At 41.5% G+C, this 11460-nt stretch overlaps 1 protein-coding gene across 1 annotated transcript; it reads left to right on the top strand.

The window, feature by feature from the left end:
* Positions 1 to 47: 47 nt before the first annotated feature.
* birc5a (baculoviral IAP repeat containing 5a) lies at positions 48 to 9738 on the top strand. Its single transcript, XM_055653863.1, has 4 exons — positions 48 to 281; positions 4470 to 4579; positions 7204 to 7321; positions 8318 to 9738. Exons 1-4 carry the CDS (start codon positions 174 to 176, stop codon positions 8399 to 8401), a joined length of 420 nt encoding a protein of 139 aa, XP_055509838.1. The 5' UTR covers positions 48 to 173; the 3' UTR covers positions 8402 to 9738.
* The last annotated feature ends 1722 nt before the right edge of the window (positions 9739 to 11460 follow it).

The raw sequence follows: 11460 nt of genomic DNA on the forward strand, positions 1-11460 counted from the left end.
TTAGGGGGAGGCGGGCGGTTTGAATCTTTGAATCGTCAACGGCCAGAGCGCGCGCTCAACGGACAGGCGGGCGGTTTGAATCAAAGATACTCGAGGAGCGCTATAATCTTTGGTTTGAATCAAAGACGGTTTGAATCGGCGGCCTGGGCGGGCGGACGGAGAGAGGCCCCGCGATGGAGGTCTACCTGCAGCAGCACCGCAAGTACTATTTCTTCCAGGAGCGGCTGAACACTTTCAAGAACTGGCCCTTCCTCGCCGGCTGTGGCTGCACGCCCGAGAATGTGAGTGGTGATGGCGGCAGTGGGCGATACTAACATAGGTCGTAAAGTCATAAGGGACAGGAGCGTGTCATAAGGCCGTTCATCGAGTGATACAGCGTGGAAACAGGCCCTTCGGCCCTACTTGCCCACACCGGCCGACAGTGTCCCCGCTGCACTAGTCCCCACCTGACACCGTTCGGTCCATATCCCACCAAAACTCCTCCATTCGGCCCATCGAGTCTATCCCACCATTCAATCATGGCTGATCCATCTCTCCATCCTAACCCCACTCTCCTGCCTTCTCCCCATAACCCCTGACACACGCACTAATCTAGGATCGATCTATATATCTCTGCTGTAAAAATATTAATTGAAAATATATAGCAATGTTACAAATTTTTGAGATTTAAAAAATCAAGTCTGCAATTTATCCCATCAGATAAAGCATAAAATGAAGTTTAATTTGACACCTAATTCACTTTCATATCTCAAATATTAAAAAAGTTATGGCCATTTTCATACTCGGAAATTAGCATCTTGTTCCCTACAGGGTGATTTCACGAAAGGTCACTGGAGCGTAGATCCGCACCCACGTGACCGAAAATCTCAACTGGAGTACATGTTATACATCGGTACATGTTAGTGAATGGGAAAACACGCACTTTCCCACCCGTTAAAAACATGGAAAACAGCCGATATTTGAGCTGAAATTTTCTGTGCTAGTCGGGGTGACCGTGAAGCACAGCGACCTAAATTTTCAGGCAAAAAGAAAGATAGAAAGTAAGGTAATTACAAGAGGGAACTGAAGGTGGAAAAACAGCGGAAGTGCTTAGCAGACATTTGCCGTGGAGATTTAAAGATCCAAAATATCAGGAATTATCGCGTTTGCTCGCTGAATTTCATCAAAAGTAAGGCATTATTAACTTACTTTTGATGAAATTCAGCGAGCAAACCCGATAATTCCATGTTTTCCATGTTTTTAACGGGTGGGAAAGTGCGTGTTTTCCCATTCACTAACATGTACCGATGTATAACATGTACTCCAGTTGAGATTTTCGGTCACGTGGGTGCGGATCTACGCTCCAGTGACCTTTCGTGAAATCACCCTATTGATTTTCTATGGACATAACAAAAAAGCTGTGATCGTGGACAGTCAAAAGCCCATAACTTTCTTAAAAATTAAGAGAACTGAATGAAATTTTCAGTTATCATAGATTGAAGCATTCTGAAACAAATATAAAACAATCTTACTTGGATGACCTGAAATTAAAGCATATAATTAGTTAGTTACCCAATTGTAGCTAATTCCAAACTTCAATTACTTGATCTAAACATCTATCCATTTCTTAAGAAAAGATTAACATTTTTAAATAGCCTAAATGTCCAAATAACATTCACAAAGAATTCACCATAAAACATGATTTTTAAATCTCATTTACATTAATTTATAGGCCAAATGGAAGGAATTTAGTGTTCAATTGCTGTAAATTAATGGCCATTTAAATCAGCTTTCGAGTGGGATCCTGCAGAACGCGCTGGTTTAGAACGTTCACATTGCGGTAGATTTGTGCCCCAAATGCCCAGAAAAATACTGCGGGATATAATGGGGCCCCAAATTAGCTACTCGCAACATAAAACTTTGTATAAAGGGATCTTAAGAAGCCCTTTTTAATGTAAAAATCAACAACCTGCCTTCCGTTGTCTGTTGTATGAGATCCGGCCCGTTGTCGGCGGTCGCGGGTTTAGAGGTTAATTTTTAACTTACTATAATAATGAAATAAACCCGTAAAATGTAAAAATAGCTCCCGCGAGCGAAACTCGAAGCGATTTTTCATCAGCAACTTAGTAGGCTGAACAAGCTCGATTTGACCAGCCTAGGGAAAATCGCATTTTAAACCTGCTCCCCTTTAAACGGCTCCATAATCGCACACACGGGCTGGGACAGATCTTCAGCGACGCTTAAGGTAGGTTTTGCAACATACCTAATCTATAGAACATCTTTAGAGCCGCACTGAGTCAATTTATCCCGGGGATGGTTGGGTTAACATACGAGGAGTGTCTGCACTCGCTGCAGTTTATAAGGACGAGGGAAGGGATATCTAATGTCATAGCGGCACAAACTCATAGTTTGAGTTTTGTTTATTGTCACGTGTACCAAGGTACAGTGAAAAGTTTTTGTTGCGTGCTAACCAGTCAGCGGAAAGACAATACATGAATCGAGCTACCCATAGTGTACGGATACAGGATAATGTTTAGTCCAAGATGAAGCCAGTAAAGTCCGATCAAAGATAGTCTGAGGTTCACCAATGAGGTAGATAGTAGATCAGAGCCGCTCTCTAGTTGATAGAATGGTTCAGTTGCCTGAAAACAGTTGGGGGAAAATCTGTCCCTAAATCTGGAGGTGTGTGTTTTTGCAGTTTTATACCTTTTTCCTGATGGAAGATCAACTTATCCTTGATTATGCTGCTGGCATTGCCAAGGCAGCGTGAGGTGTTGATGGAATCAATAGAAAGGAGGTTGGTTTGTGTGATGATCTGGCTGCGTCCACAATTCTCTGCAATTTCTCGTGGTCTTGTATGGAGCTGTTCCCAAATCAAGCTGTGATGCATCCCGGGTTGGTTGGGTTAACGAATGAGGAGCATTTTGATGCCTGTACTCGCTGGAGTGTAGAAGGATGAGGGAGGAGAGATCTCATGTCATAGGAGCAGATTTTTTTTTTAAAAAGGAGACGCAAGAGACTGCAGATAATGGGTCACAAAGGACAAGCTGCTGGAGGAACTCTGTGCATCAGGCAGCATCTGTGGAGGGAAAATGACCATAAGACATAGGAGCAGAATTAAGCAATTCAACACATTGAGTCTACAATGGCTGATCTATCTTTCCCTCTCAACCCCATTCTCCTACCTTCTCCCCATAACCCCTGACACTCACAAATCAAGAATCTGTCAATGTCTACTTTAAAAATATTCATTGATTTGGCCTCTACTGCTGTCTATGGCAACAAATTCCACAGACTCACCACCCTCTGGTTAAAGAAAATTCCCCCTCGTCTACATTCTAAAGGTATGTCCTTTCATTCCGAGGCTATGCCCTCTGGTCCTTGACTCTTCTACTAGTGGAAACATCCACTCCACATCCCCTCTAATCAGGCCTTTCATTATTTGGTAGGTTTTAAAGAGCGAAAGGCTCCCTGCACATCTTTAAACTTTACACCTCTCAGCTTAACACTATGTTCTCTAGTCTTTGACATTTCCATCACAGGGAAAGATGTTCTGACTTCCCTATCAACGCCTCGCATAGCTTTATAAACATTGGAAATTTCAATGTCAGGGAAAAGTATACATGCCAACCCCCTTCCACAGCTTTGATGTGCAGAGGATTCTTGGGTCCAAGTTCATGGTTCCCTGAAAGTGGCAACACAAATAGATAGGATGGTAAAGAAAATGTATGCAAACTCAATGCTAGCACTTATTTCAAGAGGGCTTGTATACAAAAACAGGGATGTAATGTTGAGGATCTATAAGACGCTGGTAAGGCCGCGTTTGGAATATCGTGAGCAATTTTGGGCACGATATCTGAGGAAGGATATGTTGACTCTGGAGAGGGTCCAGATGAGGTTTACAAGAATGATCCCAGGAATTATTTGGTTAACCTATGGTGAACGTTTGTCGGCACTCGGCCTGTGCTCGCTGGAGTTTAGAATAATGGGGGGGACCCCATTGAAACATACAGATTCAATGAGGTTCTTCAGACATGCCTGCTTCTGCATTTTTGTGTAAGCCACAGTTTACATTCTAGCCTTTGGTAGAAGGTTGTATGAAGTTCAAGTTCATATTTATTTGTCACATGCACAAATTAAGGTACAGTGAAATTGCGTTGCCATGCAGCCATACAATCAAAAAGAACACAATACACTATAGAATTTAACATAAACATCCACCACAGTGGAATCAACATTCTTCACTGTGATGGAAGCCAATAACGTTCAGTCAATCTTCCTCCGTTGTTCACCGTGGTCGGGGCCATGGACCCTCTGCAGTCGCTGCTACGGACAGCTACGATACATAATGCTTACTTTTGATGGCAGCCAAGTTAACATTTGAAGCTGGAAGGAACAGCTGGTCTGGTTGCTGATGCTTGATTCTCTAAATCTCCCTTTGACATTAAGTAGACAGCAGATCAAATTGAATTTATTTTTCTTGTTATCAGATGGCTGCAGCAGGGTTTATTCACACCCCAAGTGAGAACTGTCCTGATGTTGCTCAGTGCTTCTTTTGTTACAAAGAGCTGGAAGGTTGGGAACCTGAAGATGAACCTTTGTAAGTACAAAACAATTATCTGGATAATTGCTTGCATTTAAATGACAGTCAGTTGTCAGAAGGATTCAGTGCTGTTTATTTGTTTTACTATTGTCACTTGTACTTAGATATAATTGGAAAAAAAAAGAAAAACTTTGTCTTGTATGTCATTTAAGTAACTCATACCATACATAATTACATTGGTACATCGGATAGCACAAAAAGAGAAGGGAAATAGTGCTGAATATTCTGTTACAGCTCAGAGAAACTGCAGTTTAAATAAGTACAAGAGCCCAAGCAAGATGGATTGGGAGATTGGGAATCTTTTTAGGCCCCTCTCAGTCATGGCTGACCATGGGTGTCTCTAGGGTGTTAGTCCCTATTTGGAGGACGCCTGTGCGTGACTTTGTTTAACGTGGGGAGATTGGAGCATAGACAGCCATCCCACAGTCCTTGACAGATCTGGGTCAGGATCCAGTGGCATGGAGTCCAAGACGACCGGAGACCCTTTTCTGCTGCAGACTTCATCTGCCTTCCCAACCGTTGTGACGCTTCACTAAGGTCAGCCATCATCCTCTGCCTGTTCCACCGTTGAGATCTTGGTTGGATTGCTCTTTGTCAGAGACCTCCCCCTCTACCTTACCGCCATGGAGTGCTCCACCTGGAGCATAGCTCCAGACGGCATCGCTCTCATGATCTCAGGTCTACACAAGCTTCTCCACCATGACAAGGTGATAATCCAGGGAGAAGTGAGATTGGAAATGCACCCTTGGTTTATGAGAGGTCTGTGCAAGTGTCTGATAACAGCAGAGAAGAAACTTTTGGAAACTGTTGATATGTGTTTCCAGGTGCTGCCTAATGGGAGAGAGGCGAAGAATGAACAACTGGGGTGTGAGTGGTTCCTGATTATGTTGGCTGCTTCCCTGAGGCAGTATAAAGTGCAGATTAAGTCAATTGGTGGCGGGTTGTGGGCGGAAGCTGGTTTGCGTGATAGATTGGGCTGCATCCGCCATTCTGCAATCTCTTCTGGTCTTGAGCAGTAAAATTGCTGGACCAAACTGTGGTGCATTCTGATAGCTTGCATTTTAGAAGTTAGTAAGAGTCATTGAACCACTGCCAAACTTTCCATATTTCCAAAGGGGCTCGGAGCATAGCCATGGCTCGTTTTCTTTGTTTGCCTGGTAATTACATCCCATTAAGAATATTTGTTTCATGAATCTGATGTTGGGGATGCGAATGATGTATCCTACCCAACATTGCTGACTGCATTACTCAATAGACAATATACAATAGGTGCAGTAGGCCTTTCGAGCCTTTCAATGGCTGATCATCCCCAATCAGTACCCCGTTCCTGCCTTCTCCCCATGTCCCCTGACTGCTAGTTTTAAGAGCCCTATCTTGCTCTCTCTTGAAAGCATCCAAAGAACCTGCCTGCACCGCCCTCTGAGGCAGAGAATTCCACAGACTCACCACTCTCAGCGACGAAAAAGTGTTTCCTCTTCTCCATTCTAAATGGCTATTCCTTATTCTTAAACTGTGGCCCCTTGTTCTGGACTCCCCCAACATCAGGACCATGTTTCCTGCCTCTAGCGTGTCCAAACCCTTAACAATCTTGTATGTTTCAATGAGATCCCTTCTCATCCTTCTAAACTCCAGAGTGTACAACCACAGCTGCTCCATTCTCTTAGCTATAGCTCTTGGAATAAAGCTGTTTCTGAGTCTGGAGGTTCGGGCGTAGAAGGCCTTGTAACGCCTGCCGGAGGGAAGTAGTTCAAACAGTCCGTTACAGGGGTGTGATGAGTCTTTATGGATGCCGACGGTTTTCCTGAGGCACCGTGTGTGGTAGATGCCCTCCAAGGCTGGTAGCTCTGTCCCAATGATCCTCTGTGCTCTGTGGACGACTTGCTGAAGAGCTCTACTCTCCGCCTCCGTGCAGCTGAGATACCACACAGAGATGCCATACGTTAATATGCTCTCTGTGGTGCAGGGTAGAACGTTGTCAGCAGCTGTTGGGGCAGACCAGTCTTTTTTAATGTCCTCAGGAAGAACAGTCGTTGCTGTGCCTTCTTGACCAGCGCAGCGGTGTTGGTGGACCATGCGAGGTCCTCTGAAATGTGAGTGCCCAGAAACTTAAAGTTGGACACTCTCTCCACACTTTCCCCGTAAATGGCGATTGGGGCGTATTCTCCATTATTGGACCTCCTGAAGTCAATAATCAGCTCCTTGGTCTTGGAGGTGTTTAGTGACAAGTTGTTACGTGTGCACCAGTCCGCCAGTCTCTAAACTAAACTAGTTAGTTCAGGTCTCGGAAGTAAATAGGATGGCTGAGATCACTGCTGCCTGGTATACCATGTTTTGTGCCAGGTTTGAGAACTTGATTGTAGAAACAATAAACTGCAAACTTCATCTGAAGAAGGGACCAGATCCGAAACATCATCTATCAAAGTTCTCCAGAGATGCCTGACCCACTAAATTACTACAGCATTTTGTGTCTTTCCTTGAGGTCTTGATTGTTTAAACACGTTTCTCGAATCGACAGAAGGATGTGATAATGCATTGAAGGTGGCAATGGATTTTGTCTGTCAGCATGTGACCATCCTCAAGAAAGGAAATGTCTGACTATTAACTTTTACATTCTCTCCCAGAGTTGAACATAAAAATCACTCACCAAAGTGTGCTTTCATTGCACTGAAGAAGGAGTTTGAGCATCTAACAGCTGAAGAGTTCCTCAAGCTGGACAAGGAAAGAGTAAAGAATATCACGGTTGGTTATTTTGTCATCATCTTCATCAGTAATATGGAATGTATACAAAAATGGGGAAGAATTTGCAGCAGGCAGAATTTTTTTAAGAAAGGTTGCCACCCCATAACAAGAATAACTTGCGTATATCAGCTTGTGTATTTCCTGTCACCTCTGTTTTAGAATCAATAGCTACACTAGGCAAATAATATTGGTGATTAATTTTGTTTTTCTAAATTAAATCTTTTTGAACAAAAAATAATTTTCTCATTAATTCCAACTCCTGGCATTTTAGTTTCTTAATGCAATTTACTCTATCAAACCATGACCCACAATTTTCGAAATCATTTTTGGTTTTGATTCTGAAGTAACAAATTCAATCGAAGCAGATTGCTGGAGTTTGGAAATTTATATCCAGCTGGTGATTAAGAGAAATTTTAGTTTTTTTACATTTACTTAGTCTATTTTGTTGAACTATTTGGAATTTTAATATGGAATGTAGAAATTTAACCAATTGATTCTCAATTTTGCTGATTTTGATTAACTTGAGTCAAACACAATAGAAGTTAGCTTTGGGCATTTCTGGTATCTCTGCTACTTTGGGCATGCTTTGCTGTTTGTATTAGAAACGAGCAGCTCTGATGCAAGATCATCTTCCTGTAATATTTAAAACATGCTACCAGATCTGACCAATTTCCAAATTTTTCTCTACTTCCAGTAGCTGCTGAATTTCTTCTGATAATCAGTTTTCTGCTTCCGCCATATCATATTCTTTTGTTCATGTGTTTGATTACTTTTCCAGTTCTGATAATTTATCAAATCCTTGATTCTCTCTTTCCACAGATGGGGAGAGAGAAAGTTAATGCGTACCTCTAAGTATTTCCATTTTCTGTTTGTATTTTGGATGTTGTGTCAGCTGTGCTGTGAATGTGAATTTAGTAACTGAAGGGAAAGGGGAACTTAGTGGGAGAAAAAATTACCTGTTTGTTTTTTAAAAAGTGATTTTTATTTCCTTTCCAGAAGAAACAAGTCTCTGAAATGATTGAATCATTTGAACAAAAAGCAAAAGTTACAAGAAGTGCAATTGAAGATCTTGTAACTTAGTAGAGATGTGGAATATTCTCCTATTACAGTGTAATTTAAGCTCAACTTATTTAATCGCTCCTCAAACTGAGGATCATGTCATGTCTTCTATCATTTTACTGGGCTAGAGTCATAGAAGAAGGCCCATCATGCCAACCAATTGCTGGGCTAATCCTATTTTCCTGCACTTGGCTCAGAATCCTCCTATCCATATATCTGTCCAAATGTCTTTTAAAAATCATTATTGTCCAGGTATTTATTCTTAATTAAGGGGTTAATGTTATTATTGTTTTGTTCAGGACTATGTAAAAGGACATTCGTATCTGCAAGCATCTTAAGGATTCTATTACAAATTCTCCAGAGGTCGTTAGAATGATTAGTGGTTTCTCATTTTGTCTGTTTAAATAATCATTTTTATGGCATTCATTTTTTTGTACATTGGAGAAGATGGACTTTTGAAGTGTAATTGCTCAAGCTTTTGTAATATATTGTAAATATGCCCCCTCAATTTGACGATCTTTACTTTTATTTTGAATCTAGAATAGACTGGCAGCATAGTGGCTCAGCTGGTAGAGCTGCTGCCTCATTGCACTGGAGACCCAGGTCCAATCCTGACTCCGGGTGCTGCCTGTGAGGAGTTTGCATGTTTTCCTTGTGACCGTGCGGTTTTCCTCTGGGTGCTCTGGTTTCCTCCCACATCCCAAAGACATGCGGGCTGGTAGGTTAATTTACATCTAAATTGTGTGGGAAGTGTATGTAAAAGTGAGGTAACATAGAACTAAAGTTAACGGTCAATGGTCAGCATGGACTCGGTGGGCCAAAGGGCCTGCTTCCATGCTGTATGTGCAAACTAAACTATTTCTCAATACATTTGTTTATTATGATAAGGGTGTGCACCTGAACTGTTGACTGAGCAAGGCATTTTCAAAGCCTTTGACTGTCATGGTGAGAACGTGGCAATTACAGCAGTGAATGGCTCTAAAAGGATGCGAGTCACTTTATACATTGTATGCAACCAAAATGAATTAATCCTACCATTGTCAAAGCTAGTGGAGTCAATTCCTTGTGCCATTAGCAGGTTTGTTTGAAGGTAGGCTATCTGATTTGTCTCTCTGATCAGTAAAGCATAATGTCATCATTTTCTACTTCACCTGAATTGCATGGATGATTTTAGCAATTCTTTGAGCTCAAGTATCAATCATTAAAGTAATGATTGAGGTAATCTGAGAAAATCAACACTTTCTAAATTTGTGTTCCAATCTCTGATAGCTTTTCCAAATGCTGGTACAAAAATAATTCTGGATGCTTATGTGTGTGCTCACATGCAGAATGATATTATTAAAGATTATTTTCTTTCACGATTGCTTCAGTTGTTTTTGTTTGGGGTTTTGTAATATCTTTAAATCTAAAATAGAATTGCTCTGTAGTGAAATTGAAACATAGAAAATAAGTGCAGGAGGCCATTCGGCCCTTCAAGCCAGCACCACCATTCATTGTGATCATGGCTGAAACAAAGGAACTTTTAAATTATTTCAACAAAACAATACATTTCCTTCAAGCTTGCTGTCATTGTTGTAGGATAGGAGTATCAAATGGAGCAACTGTAGGTATATGGATTCTGACCAGCACGGCAGCACTGCCATTAGAGCTGTTATCTTGGCTTCAGCGGCCCAGGTTCAAACCTGACCTCTATTACTGTTCGTACAGGTGTTACAACTGTTTAGGTTACAGAAAGCCACCGTCACAGAATTGAAAACTTTGAGAAGTGGATTAATTGTTTTTTCCAACTCTTGTTTCTTGATGAATGTGCAGATAACGTGACTGGGAATTAGAGTCAAGAATGTAATTATGGGAACTGACAACAGAACTATGAAATTCTGATTTGCAGCAGCTTAACAGCTTTAAACCCAATAAACAGATTATTTATTGAATTTTTAAATTATATATTAATAATCGTAATATTAAGTATCCATAATAGCACAACAATTTATACTATGACTAAAGACCCAAAGACAAAGTTCATAGTTGCTGAGGTTAGTATTGCGCAGTATTCAAGAGCCTGATTAGTACATAGCAGGGAAGAAGCTATTCTTGAACCCTGTGTTCACGGTTTTCAGGCTCTTATACCTGAAAGTTCAATAGAGCATTAATCGTCATACTGAATCTCTTCAATCTTCTCGGAAAGTAGAGGCATTGATGAGCTTTCTTTGTAATTGCATCAACGTTTTGGGCCACGATGGAGGGCTGTCATGGTGGCTCAGCGGTAGAGCTACTGCCTTACAGTGCCAGAGACCCGTGTTTGATCCGGACTACGGCCGCTTGACTGTATGGGGTTTGTACGTTCTCCCAATGACCTGCGTGGATTTTCTCTGAGATCTTCGTTTTCCTCCCACACTCCAAAGACGTACAGGTTTGTAGGTTAATTAGCTTGGTATCAACGTTAAAAAAAAAAGTCCCTAGTGTGTGGGGTAGTGTTAATGTGTGGGGATCGCTGGTCAGCGCTGACTCGATGGATGGAAGGGCTTGTTTCTGCGTTGTATCTTTAAACTAAACTAGTCAAATTTGCATGCCAGGTTTGAACCTGGGCCGCTGAAGCCAAGGTAACAGCACTAATGGCTGTGCTGCCGTGCTGGTCAGAATCCATATACCTACAGTCGCTCCATTTGATACTCCTATCCTACAACAATGACAGCAATTCAGAGATTTGCATGCCCAGGAACATGGACTAGTATTAAAATGGCACACATTAAATCTTGTGACAGATGAATGAACTAGATGGCAGTTATGGGGCAGAATTTGGCTAAATTGATATGTATATTTGAAGCAGATTAATTAGTTTTGAAGGACTGCTTGTACTTTTCAAAGCTTACCTTGGTACATGCCTTAATTTTATATCGAAGTAACTTAATTTGCAATTTTAGAAATTGTATCTTGGTCATGCTTTAGATTCTGCCTTCGCAAGCATATGTCTATGATTAGGTGGCTTGTAATAATTATTAGGTTCAGGCTAAATTAAATAACTTGGATGGAATTCTAAACAAGCCTCTAACGGAGCTGATTTCAGCTGGATAACTTGTTTA

Source organism: Leucoraja erinacea, chromosome 23 (assembly GCF_028641065.1).
Source record: "Leucoraja erinacea ecotype New England chromosome 23, Leri_hhj_1, whole genome shotgun sequence".
In the NCBI taxonomy this organism is placed as follows: Eukaryota; Metazoa; Chordata; class Chondrichthyes; order Rajiformes; family Rajidae; genus Leucoraja; species Leucoraja erinaceus.